Raw genomic sequence first — 16201 nt, forward strand, 5'->3', positions numbered from 1 at the left:
CCACCCCAGACCACAGGGTCAAGGGGATCAATGGCCCCTGGGAGCCATCCTCAGCCAGAACTGACTGGAACTAACCGGGAAATGCCCTTACTCCTTCTGCCATGAGGTAGGTGAATGGTGTGTGTGTGCACACGCGCTCTACAGTGCTTCCTAGTGCTCACCTGTGGGATCAAATCCCATGTTTTTGCCTGAGCCAGGTCAGGATGAGATCTTCCTCTCTCTACTGGTGAGTGAGGATGGACAGGACAGGGGGGTCATGAGGAGGGACACTCCCCAGGAGGGAGTGGAGTGGGAGACCCCGTGACCGTATTTAAAATGCCAGGAGGAGGACACTCCCCACTGCTGACGGGTCGCTCCTCTAATTTATTGATCATGCCTAGTGCATTGTCAGTGCTAGGGCAGCAGCCGTCAGAGTATATGAACGCACCTCAACAAGCTCGTGCAAAATGGAACTGGAAGTGTGCTTGGGTGCAAACCTTTTTGAAGTCCACGCATAGCTTTTTCATAATGTGCGTGTTCCTCGACTATTTCAACACACCCTCACGTTGTTTGAGGAGTAATGATAAAGGGGGAAAGACTGCAGGTGCTTAGAGTGGATACAAGTGCTGTTCTGTGAAAGCATTGCACCCAAGGCTGGTTGATTCCTTGCGTGCAGAAGCAGAGGGTCAGAGCGCTGACTATACTCAGAGATAGTGCCTGGCTGTTCAGTTAACTGTGAGCGTCTCTCCTCTTCCCCCCTCTCCTTCTCCTCATCTTCCCCAGCCTATTTTAAAACCTAAGGAGTTGGGGGCCGGTGCCGGGCTCACTTGGTTAATCCTCCACCTGTGGCACCGGCATCCCATATAGGCGCTGGGTTCTAGTCCTGGCTGCCCCTCTTCCAGTCCAGCTCTCTGCTGTGGCCCGGGAAGGCAGTGGAGGATGGCCCAAGTGCTTGGGCCCCTGCACCCACATGGGAGACCGGGAGGAAACACCTGGCTCCTGGCTTCGGATCAGTGCATCACTGGCCGTGGCAGCCATTTGGGGAGTGAACCAATGGAAGGAAGACCTTTCTCTCTGTCTCTCTCACTGACTGTAATTCTACCTGTAAAAAAAAAAAAAAAAAAACACCTAAGGAGTCAGGGCCGGCGCTGTGGTGTAGCAGGTAAAGCTGCCGCCTACAGTGCCGGCATCCCGTGTGGGCACTGGTTCGAGTCCCGGCTGCTCCACTTCCGATCCAGCTCTATGCAATGGCTCGGAAAGCAATAGAAGATGGCCCAAGTCCTTGGGCCTCTGCACCCTCGTGGGAGACCTGGAAGAAGCTCCTGGCTCCTGGCTTTGGATCAGCGCAGCTCTGGCCATTGTGGCCATCTGGAGAGTGAACCAGCAGATGGAAGACCTCTCTCTCTCTGCCTCTCCTTCTCTCTCTGTGTAAATCTGTCTTTCAAATAAATAAATTAAATCTTTAAAAAAAATCTAAGGAGTTCCACTTGCTATGAGCATGTGGTTGAGGTTCTACCATCATGGATGTGTGGACAGCAAGGCCAAAGATGATTCATGTTGATTCATTTGGACCCCAAAGCTGCCCTGGCCCACCAGACCCTTAGATTATATTATTATTAGCAGCAGAATCTGGGGAGAAAAGAGGAAATAGGGGACTCCGAAGCACTAAGACCACTAACAGGGCAGGGTGACAAGTGTTTATTGTCTGCTGATTGCAATCACTGTGGACACACACATGGCGATGGCAGGTGCCTCCTCAGATACTTCAAACACTGCTGCAGTTTTTGTTCACAATTTTGTACTTTTCCAGCCAAGGGTCAACAATGACGACGAAGAGACACTGGATTTGCTAAAACAAAAACACAAAAACCCAGAAGGCAATGTTTGAAAAAGATCAGTGTGCAAGGTGACAGTACCCTCAAATGCTCACCTGTGGGATCAAATCCCAGGTTTTTGCCTGAGCCAGGTCGGGATGAGATCTTCCTCTCTCTTCTGGAGGTGAGTGAGGATGGACAGGACAGGGGGGTCATGGAAGGGTCAGACGAGGACACTGCACCCTCTCTCCACCTCCCTCCGAGCCAGACCTGGTTTGGCATTTATTTTGATCTCAGTCACTTGGCAGTAACATTGCCAGGATCGTTCCAGAAAATGTCCTCCTGCTGTGGTCAGATTTGCAGAGGAGAATAAAGTGACCCCAGGAGATACGGGTCATTTTTGTCCTCATTTTTCTTTTGTCCTCATTTTTCTTTTTTTTTTTTAACAGATTCAATATGGTTCGTAGATACAATTCTTTTTTTAAAGATTTTTTTAAAAAAGATTTATTTATTTGAAAGTCAGAGTTACACAGAGAGAGAAGGAGAGGCAGAGAAAAGAGAGAGTCTTCCATCTGCTGGTTCACTCCCCAACTGGCTGTGATGGATGGAGCTATGCTGATCCTAAGCCAGGAGCCAGGAGTTTCTTCTGGGTCTCCCCTGTGGGTGCAGGGGCCCAAGCACTTGGGCCATCTTCCACTGCTTTCCCAGGCCACAGCAGAGAGCTGGATCAGAAGTGGAGCAGCTGGGACTTGAACCAGCATCCATATGGGATGCCAGTACTGCAGGTGCTGGCTTTAACACTACGCCACAGCTCCAGCCCCCTCATTTTTCTTTTTACTTCACATCTTCATTTAGCCTCTGCTGGTTTTCTCTCTTCTTACTTCTTTCCTCCCTCTTTTCTTTCTATTCATCTACTCATGTGTGTATGCATGCATGCATCCATTCATCCATGCATTTATCCATCCATCCATCCATTTTTCCACATGCACTTTTCAGCTCCGTTCACCCACCCACCGGTTCCTCCTCCTATCCATCTTTGCTGCCTAACCTGTTTCATTTGTCCACATATCCACCTATTCATTGCAGTCTCTCTCTCCTTTCTTTCTCCTTGTTTCCTCCAAATTTCCCTTTTCTTTGTCACTTCCTTTCCTTCTGATGAGAGATCAATATTTTAAGCATATTTTGCATATTCTCAATTATAATTTCTCTGTATGATTTTGTTTTCCTGCTCTTTATTTTAAAAACTTGGGATATGGGAGGGAATTGGAGGTGTAAGCATTTACATTTGTCTTAAAATAGAATTCGGGAATGGCTGGCACCGTGGTGTAGTAGGCTAGATCTCCACCTGCAGTTCTGGCATCCCATGTGGGCACTGGTTCGAGTCCTGGCTCCTCCTTTTCCGATACAGCTCTATGCTATGGCCTGGGAAGGCAGCAAAAGATGGCCAAGTGCTTGGACCCCTGCACCCATGTGGGAAACCTAGAAGACGCTCCTGGCTCTGACTTCGGATTGGCTCAGCTCCAGCTGTTGTGGCCATCTGGGGAGTGAACCAATGGATGGAAGACCCCCTCCCTCTCTCTCCCTCTTTCTGTAATGCTGCTTCTTTTTATTTTTTTTTTTTTAAGATTTATTTATTTATTTGAAAGTCAGAGTTACACAAAGAGAGGAGAGGCAGAGGCAGAGGCAGAGGCAGAGGCAGAGGCAGAGAGAGAGGCAGAGAGAGAGGTCTTCCATCCGATGGTTCACTCCCCAGATGGCCGCAACGGCCAGAACTGTGTCGATCCCAAGCCAGGAGCCAGGAGCTTCTTCCCGGTCTCCCCCGCCGGTGCAGGGGCCCAAGGACTTGGGCCATCTTCTATCGCTGTCCCAGGCCATAGCATAGAGCTGGACTGGAAGTCGAGCAACCAGGACTCAAACCAGCGCCCATATGGGATGCTCGTTAACCCTCTGCGCCACAGTGCCAGCCCCAACTCTGCTTCTTAAAGAAATACATAAATAGATCTTTAACAAAATAGAAATCAGGATACCAACTCTACCAACGCAGTATTTCTAGTAAAAAACTTCTTGGCCGGTGCTGCAGCTCACTAGGCTAATCCTCCACCTGCGGCACCGGCACCCCAGGTTCTAGTTCCTGGTCAGGGCGCCAGATTCTGTCCCAGTTGCTCCTCTTCCAGTCCAGCTCTCTGCTGTGGCCTGGGAAGGCAGTGGAGTATGGCCCAAGTGCTTGGGCCCTGCACCTGCATGGGAGACCAGGAGGAAACACCTGGCTCCTGGCTTCGGATTGGCGCAGCGCCAGCCGTAGCGGCCATTTGGGGAGTGAACCAATGGAAGGAAGACCTTTCTCTCTGTCTCTCTCTCTCACTGTCTATAACTCTCTCTCTCTCTCTCTCTCTCTCTCTCTCTCTCTCTCACTGTTTAACTCTGCCTAGCAAAAATTTTTTTTCTTTAGTTTTACTTTTCTGTAGTCTTCCATTATTCTTTTTGCAGATTTCATGATCTTCCCCAGGGAAGAAACAATGAAGTCTACATTGCTGGGCATTGAAGAATTATCCATATAGAAGTCAGAGAGGAGCCCATGGGTGGACGCACCTCTGCTGAGAACACCTAGGACATTATAACTAGGGTGACCATAAAATTTATGAACCCAGAGGCTGGCGCTTTGGCGCAGTGGGTTAAAGCCCCAGCCTGAAGTGCCAGTATCCCATATGGGTTCCAGTTCGAGTCACAGCTGCTCCTTTTCCAATCCAGCTCTCTGTGATGGCCTGGGAAAGCAGTGGAAGACGGCCCAAATCCTTGGACCCTCATGGGAGTCCAGAACCTTCATGGGAGACCCAGAGGAAGCTCCTGGCTCCTGGCTCCTGGCTTCAGTTCAGCTCAGCTCTGGCTGTTGCAGTCATTTGGAGAGGGAACCAGTGGAATGGAAGACCTCTCTCTCTCTCTGGCTCTACCTTTCTCTATAACTCTGTCTTTCAAATAAATAAAATAATTCTTTTAAAAAATTTATGACCCCAACAAGGACACATTATATGCAAAATGAGATGCTACTATTATTATGCTAAAAAGTTCAGCATAAATTAGCATTAGTTTAGGCAAGGTGGACCCTCTACAGTCATACTAGGTTCAATTCATTTGGATAATTCAAACCAGGGCTTGTGGGACTTGTGGCTGTAAGACTCCCTGGCACTTGGGATTCCCTGCTGACTGCAGTGGTGATGTGTGGACCAGGGTGTGCCTAGCACTTTGGGGACTGAATTGCTCTTGGGGGAGAAGGCCCCTTGGCTGATCATATGAATGAAGCTTTGTCCCCTCTGCCCACCCCTACCACCAGTCAAATCATCTCTGGACTGGTTTTTCTCATCTGCCCCTTGTCTTTTTTTTTTTTTTTTCTTGACAGGCAGAGTGGACAGTGAGAGAGAGAGAGAGAGAGAGAGAGAGAGAGAGAGAAAGGTCTTCCTTTTCCATTGGTTCACCCCCTCCATGGCAGCTGCGGCCGGCGTGCTGCGCTGATCCGAAGCCAGGAGCCAGGTGCTTCTCCTGGTCTCCCATGCGGATGCAGGGCCCAAGGACTTGGGCCATCCTCCACTGCACTCCCAGGCCACAGCAAAGAGCTGGACTGCAAGAGGAGCAACCGGGACCGAATCCAGCACCCCGACCGGGACTAGAACCCGGGGTGCCAGCGCCGCAGGCGGAGGATTAGTCTATTAAGCCGCGGCGCCGGCCTATGCCCCTTGTCTTTGCCAAGCACTGCGTGGCAAAGGAGCACAGAGCAGTAGCCTATCCATTACACTTCCCTGTCTCCTTGGTGTTCAGATGTTCAGCTGGGACACTGGCCAGGCCCCTCCCCCGCCCCGCCCCCTGGCTGCTATAATATTAATGATTGGTAGCAGTGGCTCCCTGAACCTGCAGCAGTCTGGCTCCTCTCTCTGAACCCCTCCAGCCTCCTCACCATCATTCTAGCAACCTTAGAGTGATCTCTTGGCCATTCCCACACTCACGCCTCCTCTCTGAGAAAGAAGGTGTGGTCCACGCATTCTTTCCAAGTCACCTGTAATAAATGCCAAAGAATTCTGACATGCCCCATCCTAAACCCACAGGAAAGACCCGCCCCTGGAAAGGGAAATTCCTGTGAGTACCTTGTAGAGCTCGCCTGTCTGGAAGTCACAGTTGCTGTCATCTGCCCTTAAGCACGTGGTCCTCTGCATCTCCAAGTTCATGTGAAATTCCAAGTGATCTGTCACCTGAGGGCAGCAGGGGGCAAGGAGGCAGAAAGATGACCTCATTTTCCCTCTCTGCGGTTTCCGCCTTCACGCGGTCCTCAAGAGCAAGCACCCAGCCCTGGGCAGATCAGCAGCCTCCTCTCTCTCCTTCCTGTCTGAGCCTAGGCATCCTTTTGGCATTCAAAGAGAACTCACCGGAAACCACGAGAAATACCTTCTTTCTCTGTGGGCAAAGCTGCATTTTGGATACACAAATGAAGCTACTGATTCTGGGCAGGGTCTGCAGAGTTTTTCTGGGAAGGGCAAGAGAGTCAACACTGCGTTTATTTATATGTTGACTTAGTATTTTATTCATTTGAAAGGGAGGGAGGGAAGGAGAGAGAGAGAGAGAAAGAGAGAGAATGTCCATTTGCTATTTCGTTACCCAGATGCCTGCAATGACTGGGCTCCAGGCCAGGCCAAAGTCAGGAGCCATGATTTCAACCTGGGTCTCTCATGGGGGTAGCCAGGACCCAAATACTTGAGCCATCATCTGTGGCCTCCCAGGGTGCACCTAAGCAGGAAGCTGGAATTGAGAACAGAGCCAGGACTTGAACCCAGGCCCTCGAGATAAGGGATGGCAGGTGTCCCAAGTAGCATCATCCAAGCCTCTATGCCAAACGTCCACACGGACAGTAAATGTTTGGGGTCTTTGAGGGCCACCTAGTCCCTGCTGCAATGCCTCCGTCTACCGCTGCCCCAGGAAGGCTGGTGGAGACGACAGCTGCGTGCAGGGATGGTGGTTTCAGGAAACTTGACTCACACACATGGTCGGCAGGTGTGCTTGGTCCTTGGGACGTGAAGACCTCGGGTGCATTTAAGTGACTTATCGTGATCCATTCTAGTGAATCTGTGTCTCTCTTAAAATGCCCTCTTCCGAGTAAATGAGGCTGAGTTTCACAGAAGTGGTCTCTCTCTCTCTCTCTCTCTTAGCAGGGTCACCTACCTATATTTCAAACGACCGTATTTCTTGGGGGGAGGGTACTGCGTGATCATTCCAACACGAATCTTCCACAGGAGGAGGTGATCAGATTGGGTTAGATAACATTTCCATATCCTTAGACTTTTTTTTTTTTTTTTTTGACAGGCAGAGTGGACAGTGAGAGAGACAGAGAGAAAGGTCTTCCTTTGCTGTTGGTTCACCCTCCAATGGCCGCCACGGCCGGTGCGCTGTGGCCGGCGCACCGCGCTGATCCGATGGCAGGAGCCAGGTACTTATCCTGGTCTCCCATGGGGTGCAGGGCCCAAGGACTTGGGCCATCCTCCACTGCACTCCCTGGCCACAGCAGAGAGCTGGCCTGGAAGAGGGGCAACCGGGACAGAATCTGGCGCCCCGACCGGGACTAGAACCCGGGGTGCTGGCTCCTCAAGGCGGAGGATTAGCCTAGTGAGCCACGGCGCCGGCCTCCTTAGACTTTTTAATGTTCCCTCAATTGCCCAGAACTCTCAACTGCTGTGCACATCTGTGGGACACCGAGTGGCATTGTGTGTCATGCATGCAGTGGGCAGTGCCCACATGGAAGCCAACAGCCTCCCCCCCTCCCCTCTCGCCCTCCCCTCTCTCCCTCCCTTCCCCCTCCCCTCTTCCCCTCCTCCCTCTCTTCCCTTTCCCTCTTCCCCCTCCCCCTCCCTCCCATCATCATTGCTCTGTGCTGGGAGCCTTGAGCTCCTCTTGTCCATCCATTCACAAAACACACAGTAGGTCCCTGGCCACGCTGGTCCGCTCCAGGGGCGCTATCCCCGAGCACCAGGAGTCCGGGTGTGGGCATGGTGACCGAGCTGGGGCGGCACACTGACCTTTTTCAAGATCTTCAGGACCCGGAGGATCCTGAAGCTGTACTTGTCTTCGCTCTGCTTGTTGTACTCCTTGATGACGTACCGCAAAGTCCCTGCCACAGGTTCCTCCACTGCAGAGACTTCTTGGATGCTCATGAGGGTTTTTCTCCGACCCTGATAGGTGACGGCCACCAGGGCCACCAGGATGGTCAGTAGGAGCCGTGGGGCCTGCCAGGGTCTGGCCATCGTCCCTCAGCTCGGGGAGGAGCAGGAAGAGCCCCCTCACGCTCCAAGGGCCCAATGGGATCACACTGACCCTACCTGCCCTGGCCAGATTTAAGAGCAGCTGGTAGTAACCACCCACAGTGCTTCTCACCTCCTCCTAGGAGTTGCTGCAGGGGGAACAGGTGCACAGCCTGTTCAGGAGCAATCTTACTCCCACTTGCTTTCATTTTGTCACGGTAACTTTGTATCTCCCACGCCTACTCCTGCCTGTGCCCCTCCCCTCCCCCACATCCACCACACCATAGCCTCCTTGTTTTTGGGAGTTGCTCCCTTGGCACCAAGCTCGCTCCTAGGAACCCAGCATCACCTTGGTGGAGGTCAAACCTCAGTGAGGGGCCACAGGAGGCCTCAGGGCGGAGGAGACGACGTGGACAGTGCTGGGTCGCAGGAAGCGGAGCCTGCAGAGGCGGCTGGCTGGTGGAAAGAGGCACCTGTGTGCTCTTGAGGGTCCCTCTCCCCTGGCCCGGAGACGACGCTGGGCCACTGCTCCTCCCCAACCAGCAAAGAAGCAGCGGGGGCAGGCAGAAGAGCAGGAAGCCGTCACCGTAGAGTCTGACGGCGCCTGCAGGCACCCAGCCCGAGTGTGAACTCAACTGCACCTTCTACGCTTGGGACAAGGAGGAAGGGATAGACAGGATGCTGAGTGGGAGGCTCTGCACTCTCAGAGGGTGTGGGGGACCCAAAGAGCTGACAGCTCTGGAGCCCCGAGACCCCGAGGGGACTCCTAAGGTTGGCGTCACCTAGGGGAGGGAAGAAGTCATAGTGGGCAGCTCCTGAGGCTCCAGCCAAGGCACGCACACAGAGCACAGGCGCCAGCATGGTGGTGGCATGGCTCCCAGGTACCCCCCGCCAGACACGCAATGCAGAGACCAGTAGGGACTGCCCGGAGGGAATGCGGGGGAGCCCCAGGAGGGGGTATCTGGACGGCAGGATGCCTGCTTCATTTTCCCATTAAGGATCAGCCGGATTTGCCCACGTGTCTCCTAGGGGAGGCCAGGAACGTGCAAGCAAGGGTGTCCTTCCCCCAGGCCACACACACAGACTGTCACAGGGGCACGGAAGCAAAGGAAAGCACAGTGCTCACCAGAAGTCTTCCCGGGGTTGCAGTATCACTGCGACCTCACCGGAAGCTGCCTCCCCTCCTGGCGGGCAAGGGGGTGAGACGGGTCTGCACTCAAACGCCCACTCCCCTTACAAGTCAATTCAGGAGGGTTCCTTCTGCTTTTGTTCCCAGGCAAGAACAGCTGGGAAGCAGAAGAGACGGGGCTGGGAAGGCAGGACAGATGGGGGCCAGGAGTGGAAGTGCTTGGAGGGTCCTGGTGTCTTGGCAGCAGGTGGCAGGGTAAAGGGACTGTGTCCAAGCCTCCTGTCTGTGCTTCCTGACTGCCGTCAACTTGCCTGGGGCACACTGGAGAAAAGCAAGACGCTGCCATCCATGGGGTCTGGTGTGATGCCTGCTCAGCCACTATGCCCTGGCACAGCCCCTGGTGGGTTGCTCTGATAATTCAGGCAGGGCCAGCGGCACAGACCACTCATTCCCTTCTTCCTCAGTAACTCGGCCTTGCTTGTTGTGGCATGGGACTCCCTTCCCCAGACCCCTGACACGGCCAGGGTGGCTGAGACTTAAGTGTAATTGTCACTGGAGAGGTACAAGAGCTGACTTAGCTGCGTGGAGCCACTGCTGCCTTCTTACCTGTTATTGGACTCCGGCAGTGATGTCGGAACATGGAGTCTGGAGGATGGGAGTGAGTGCTGAAGCTGGGTGAGCAGAGGATGGAAGGGGACCAGTTCCTGTGCCCTCATCATTTTGGTGGTGGGGTTCACAGTGCCAGCCCTAGATGGCCACCCTGACTTCTTTCTTGAAGACAGTGAACTCGCCTGCGGAGGGCGGTTTTGGTCTCACACCTCCGACACGTGGTGAAATGCTGAGTAAGCAGTGGGTCCATAGGCACGGGCGATCTGAGCAGAATTCACAAAGCCTCAGTTGTGTTTATCACATTGCACTTGCAGAGTGTCGGCCTCCCTGGCTGTGGCAGACGCTAAGTACCCAGCCCTTGACAAGGACTGCTGGAGCTCTGATGGTGGGGGCAGGGCTGCCCCCAGGCTGTAGCCCGCCTGCTCTCACCCCTTCAGCTTGGCATTCATCTTCCCTAGTGCCTGCAGGGCAAAGGCGGGCAGGCATAGTGGGAGTGGTGGGGGCGTGCACTGACTCACTTCCTGCTGGCCACTTTCTTCCTGCTGCCTGCCAGCCTTCCTGGCCCTGCAGGAGGGGGTGAGCAGCGTGTGGAACACCGCACACCCCCACCCCTGTCTCCTGATCCTACCTTGTGGCTTCGCTTCCTGTTCTCGCCTCCCCTGCTGGCTGTATTTTTATTTATTTATTTATTTATTTACAGGCAGAGTGGACAGTGAGAGAGAGAGAGACAGAAGTCTTCCTTTTCCATTGGTTCACCCCCCAATGGCCGCTGCAGCCGGTGCACTGCGGCTGGTGCACCGCGCTGATCCGAAGGCAGGAGCCAGGTGCTTCTCCTGGTCTCCCATGTGAGTGCAGGGCCCAAGGACTTGGGCCATCCTCCACTGCACTCCCGGGCCACAGCAGAGAGCTGGACTGCAAGAGGAGCAGCTGGGACAGAATCTGGCGCCCCGACCAGGACTAGAACCTGGGGTGCCGGTGCCACAGGTGGAGGATTAGCCTATTGAGCCAAGGCACTGGCCCAGCTGGCTGTACTTCAAGCATTTTATCAAACCCAAGCAGTGGCCGCTTCCCTAATCTTGATAATTTTAAAAAAGATTTATTTGTTTTGTTTGAGAATCAGAAATACAGCGAGGAAGAGGGAGTGAGAGATTTTCCATGTGCTGGTTCACTCCCCAGACGGCTGCGGCAGCCAGAGCTGAGCCAGGCAGAAGTCAGGAGCAGGTGCCGTGAGCAAATGAAGCATGTGGAAGCAGAGAACATGCAATTAGAGGGAAAACATCACCAGTCTGAGGACAAGGAGGCGAACTGGGAAGCCTGACAATGTGCTTGAGAACAGCAGAACTCTTGAAGAAGCTTAGAAAGATTGGGCGATCTTTTTTTTTTTTTTTAAAGATGTATTTGTTTTACTTGAGAGTCACAGTTACATGGAGAGAGAGGAGAGAGAGAGAGAGAGAGAGTCTTCTATACACTGGTTCACTCCCAATTGGCCGCAACAGCCAGAGCTACGCCGATCCAAAGCCAGGAGCCAGGAGCTTCTTCCAGGTCTCCCACATGGGTGCAGGGGCCCAAGGACTTGGGCCATCTTCCACTGCTTTCCCAGGCCACAGCAGAGAGGTGGCTGGGAAGAGGGGCAGCTGGGACTTGAACCAGTACCCATATGGGATGCCAGCGCTGTAGGTGGTGGCTTTACCCGCTATGCCACAGTGCCAGCACCAGGGATGATCTCTTAAAGTCTTTTTAACCACCAGAGACTTATTAGCTGGGACCTCAGTACTGGATCCATTTGGACCAGTTGGTACCACATTTCTCCGTGAGGATGGATTGCACAGCATGGCAGAAAAAAAAAAAAACCACAAACCACAAATATTTTTTGTTGTTTTTGATGGAGCTCAAGACACCTTGAGTTGTCGAGGGTGCTATGTGCTTACAAGGTCACAGCTCTAGGTATCTTTGCTGCATTTCCTTTTCACCAGATGTCTTCTGCAGAGTTAGGCAGTGAGAGAGAGAGACAGAGAGAAAGGTCTTCCCTCTGTTGGCTCACCCCCAAATGGCCACCACGGCCGGCGCACTGCACCGATCTGAAGCCAGGAGCCAGGTGTTTCCTCCTGGTCTCCCATGCAGGTGCAGGGGCCCAAGCACTTGGGCCATCCTCCACTGCCCTCCCAGGCCACAGCAGAGAGCTGGACTGGAAGAGGAGCAACTGGGACAGAATCCGGATCCCCAACCAGGACTAGAACCTGGGGTACTGGCGCCGTAGGTGGAGGATTAGGCTAGTAGCCACGGCGCCGGCCCCGTGAGGACATTTGACTCTTGGACACCCCTGTCCTGGTGGCCCCATCGTTCCCAGGGAAATTCCAAAGGAAAAGGGCTCTGAAGGGACTTCACCAGGGACAAATCACCGCAATCCGTTGCCCATGATCCTCCTTTTTAACTGCATTTGCAAGCTCTCATGGTGGCTGACCCTATTTTTTTTATAACATCCTTTTTTTGTGTTTTTATGTTTTGGCATCTTTGTGTATATATCACTGGCACTTAGCACCCTCTTTAGCCAGGATCTCATTATTGCTTCCTTTTTATAATAACATTTAATTTAGCTATTTTCCATGTATTGGCCCTGCTAAAATAGAAAGTAACATTTTTCATATAGCGGGATGTACCTTCTGGAAGAAGGAGGTCAGAGCAGTGAGAAGCTGGCCTCTCTCCTAGGTAGCTCCCCACTGCTGGCTGCACACGCTGTACTGTCCTGGGCCCAGCTAGGGGTGGGGAGTGGTGAGCTGCAGCCAAGGTCACGGGCAGGCTTGCTGATTTCTTCTGCTTCCCAGGAATGAGCTCATCAGCGTTCCCAGGAATCGTGTGACCCTGGATATCCTTCCCTGTACTGCATTGAGGGCAAGCAAGGTGGGTGCAGGACCCCTCACTGGGGGGCATTGCTGGCAGAGCTCGTGGGAAGCAGCCCTGGAGATGTGCAGGCAGCAGGCACGCGGCGTGCATGGCCCAGGACCCAGAGCTCATGTGACCAAGGGTGGGAACTGTGACCTACTGCTCTATTTCCATTTCTTGATATCGGGAGAGCCTGGGCGGGGGGAGTGGAGAGGAGGCGCTGGACAGAGGTGCCTGTTACAGGGAGGTGGTCATGGGCTCAGAGCTCTGGTGGGCAGGGCTGTGCGGGGCCCAGAACAGACAGCCCCTGCCCTGGCCTGCGGTGCTGACTGCGAGGACTGCGGTGCTGACTGCGAGGACTGCCATGCTGTGGAAGACACCCCTGTTTGCGGGGCTCGTTGTGCTGGGCACCCATTTCTGGACCATTCAGAAGGAGTTTGTCGATGTTAGTCAGAACCTAGACTATTTCGTGGCGTCCGTGGAGTTTGCTGTGGCTCAGTTCAATGACGACAGCACGGAGGAGCAGGTGTACAGGCTGCTGGAGGTCGGCCGAGCCCAGCAAAAGGTGCGTGGCAGTCACTGGGTCCCTTCCCAGGGCAACCTCCTGGGTGAGGAGCCCTGCCCCCAGGCAGGAGGCAGAAAAGTCTTGGTGATGTGGGCCCCGGGGTCATGCCATGCTCCTGCAACCATGGCCTGGGGACCCTCCCTCTGGCACAAGCCACAGTTTCCCCGGGACTTTCCAGTGACCTTGGGCGCTGTCTCCTTGGGTGGATCCCAGCCCCGAGTGCTCAGGGCCACAGGAGCCCTTGGCACTGATGACTGCTGACCCTGCTGCATCTGCCCCAGCCACAAGCCCCAGGCCTGGCTGAGAGTGTGGGGACCACGCAACGGGGCTTGGGCAGCTGTAGAGGAGTAGGTGACACTACTGGTGAATCAGGCATGAGTGTGCGAGTCCTGTTGGTGTCAGGGATGGATGTGCAAGTGTTTTCTGCATTGTGTCAGACATGTGTGTGAGTGTGCTGTTGGAGTGAGTCAGGAATGAGTGTGTGTGAGTAATGTTGGTGTCAAGTGTGAGTGTGCAAGTGTGTCTGTGGATCAGGCACGAGTGTACAAGTGTCACACACAAGTGTGCAAGTGTGTTGCCATTGTGTGTCAGACATGAGTGTAGGAATGTGTTGGTGTGTGTCAGGTAGAAGCATATGTGTTGTCAGGGTGTGTCAGGTGTGTTTGAATGGGCTGGTGTGTGTCAGGCATGAGTGCAAGTGTGTCAATGTGTGATAGGCATTTGTGAGTGCTGTCAGGATGTGTCAGGCATGAGTGTGTGATGGGCTGGTGTGCGAAAGGCATGAGTAAGTGTGTTGGTGTGTTGTCAGGCATGAGTGTATGACAGGCTGGTTTGTGGTGGGCATGAGTGAGTGTGTTGGTGGTGTGTGTGTGAGGCATGAGTGCAAATGAGCATGGGGATATTACTGTCACCTGCTCGGATGCTGAGCGCCACGTAAAGTCAGCCTTCCAATTTCTAGATACAGTGTCCCACTGTGTTGGGGGCTGGATTTGTTTCTATCAATGCACCCCAGTCTGAAAGCAGACACACTTCTGAACACCTTATGGACGCATGAAAAACAGAGATCATCTGAAAACTCCCTTACAGACGCAGCAGCCCAGAGCTCATGTGTCTTCACCTCCGTGACATTGGCAAGCTGCACTCTGTTGCCCAGCTCCAGCTGAAGCAACACACCTGTCTCCACCGGGTCCTGCCCAGGCACTAATCTAGATTCTATTACCCAAAAGGAGGCCAAAGCTCTCGTCTCTAGTCTCGGGCTTTGGTCCTACTCTTTCCTGCTCTATGCAAAAGGTCCTTCAGCAGCTGTCTGTTGTGTCTGGCTGATGCTGTGCATGGGGACACATGAGAGTCACCTCCTATTGTTGAGGGGCTGTCACCTGGGTAGGATTCAGTGGTGTGAATGTGGATCACCCTTTATATTCATGCCCTGGCATGTGATATTGGTGTCAATCACTGGGAAGTCACAGAAGGACATGGTGCTGCACACATGCAGACAGTTTGCACCTATTGTGTACACATCTCTTCATAGACACATGTGGATTCCATCACTTTTGTCCATCACTCTACTTGGTACTCTGCCTTGTTGTTTTTTTTTCTTCATTCTGGATTTACAAAGATTTGGCAGTTGGTATAATTTCTTCTTGACAGACATGGACAATGATATTTTCAATGGACTTGGAGCTGGGCCGCACCACTTGCAAAAAACACGATGAAGACATTGACAACTGCCCATTGCAAGAAGGCCCAGGAGAGAAAAAGGTTTGAGGATAAAATTGACTTGAAAGCATCACAGTGGATCTTGCAAGAATGAAGGGTCTCTGGGGGGAGGCTTAGGAAAGTCTCAGGGCAGATAGATGGAAGGCTCTTGACCCCTGTCCCACCAGGTGTCAGGGCTCCCACACTAGAAGCAGGAGCTGGTCAACTCAGGTGGACACAGCCTGGCCCTGGTGCTGGGTGGGAGCCCCCTGCTCACGGCCCAGCAGGCTGACCACAGGCTCATGGGGACAGATGTCCACAGGGCCTCCATGTCTGCGTGGAACCTCACTCCTGGTCCCAGCCCTGTACCTTCCAGAGACCCTCAAGGCTTAGGCAAAGCATGTTCTTGTGGTCGTCACTCTTCTTGCTCATGTTCTTGAGGACTGGAGGACTTCCCAGTGATCTGTTCCACCACTCTGTCCCCCCAGTCCCTGGGTCATGAGCCCGTTTCCTGGTCAGTCTGAGTTCTGTCATCACCATCCCATGATTGGCAGGTGATCTATGTGACTGACACATGATTCATGTGACTGACATGTGACCCGTGGGGTGTGAGAGCTTGAGGCCAGTCTCAGCACCCAACACACAGCCTGGTGGGCAGCCTCCCCTGGGAGGGTTTGTGCTGCTGCCCAGTTGGAGGGGTGTCAAGTGGGACCATGGCTCAGACAGTGATTTGGCCTTGGAACACATGGGGTGGGTGCAGTTTCTCCAGCATGCAGTGCACTGTGGAGGCTGTGAGGGGGATGGAGTGTCCCAGAGGGCAGGTGATGGCCCCAGGAAGTTGCTGTCTCACGGGGCCATGGATTCAGTTGGGAGAATTCAGTCCCTTCTGCATGCTGTCCTGGTGGATCCTCCATTCCTGCTCCCAGGTGCCTGGTTTTGCTTTTCCTCTTTGGTACTTTTTCTGCATTTGAGACCTTACTATATGATCCGTGATCTGCATACATTAACTTTCTAATTGTTGTGTTGCAATTTTTTTTTTCAGGTGCACTGTACTTTTCTTGTGGATGCTCGACCTTGGTTTTCCCAGTTCACGCTCCTGTACAGCACCTGTCATGCAGAAATAGGTGGGGCAGGGATCTGTGGCTTCTCCCCGTGGATGTCCTGTTCTGTCTAGAGTGTGATGATCAGCAGTCCAAGGTCTGTACAGCCTTGGTTGGAATTAAAGTCAGCCCAGCATGCCTCTGGGCCCCCAGCA

The 16201-nt window shown here is 53.3% G+C and overlaps 2 protein-coding genes across 5 annotated transcripts; one reads left to right on the plus strand and one right to left on the minus strand.

Moving 5' to 3' along the window:
- Positions 1 to 1662: 1662 nt before the first annotated feature.
- CST11 (cystatin 11) lies at positions 1663 to 8253 on the minus strand. 4 transcript variants are annotated; one of them, XM_051845311.3, is made up of 3 exons: positions 7847 to 8242; positions 5927 to 6031; positions 1663 to 1828 (listed from the first exon to the last, which is right to left on the minus strand). In XM_051845311.3, the coding sequence occupies exons 1-3, from the start codon at positions 8069 to 8071 to the stop codon at positions 1745 to 1747; spliced, it is 414 nt and encodes a 137-aa protein (XP_051701271.1). In that variant the 5' UTR covers positions 8072 to 8242; the 3' UTR covers positions 1663 to 1744. The 4 variants fall into 4 exon arrangements, with proteins under 4 accessions (XP_051701271.1, XP_089165169.1, XP_089165168.1 ...); XM_089309042.1 differs by lacking the exon at positions 1663 to 1828 and adding an exon at positions 1910 to 1971 and having other exon boundaries at positions 7847 to 8246; XM_089309041.1 differs by lacking the exon at positions 1663 to 1828 and adding an exon at positions 5770 to 5838 and having other exon boundaries at positions 7847 to 8247.
- A 4653-nt stretch (positions 8254 to 12906) lies between these two features.
- On the plus strand, positions 12907 to 16201 carry LOC149123444 (cystatin domain-containing protein 1-like). Its single transcript, XM_089307383.1, has 3 exons — positions 12907 to 13251; positions 14899 to 15009; positions 15989 to 16201. Exons 1-3 carry the CDS (start codon positions 12940 to 12942, stop codon positions 16118 to 16120), a joined length of 555 nt encoding a protein of 184 aa, XP_089163509.1. The 5' UTR covers positions 12907 to 12939; the 3' UTR covers positions 16121 to 16201.

The sequence above is a fragment of the Oryctolagus cuniculus genome, chromosome 11 (assembly GCF_051225735.1).
Source record: "Oryctolagus cuniculus isolate XC-2025 breed Fujian yellow rabbit chromosome 11, ASM5122573v1, whole genome shotgun sequence".
Lineage (NCBI taxonomy): Eukaryota > Metazoa > Chordata > Mammalia > Lagomorpha > Leporidae > Oryctolagus > Oryctolagus cuniculus.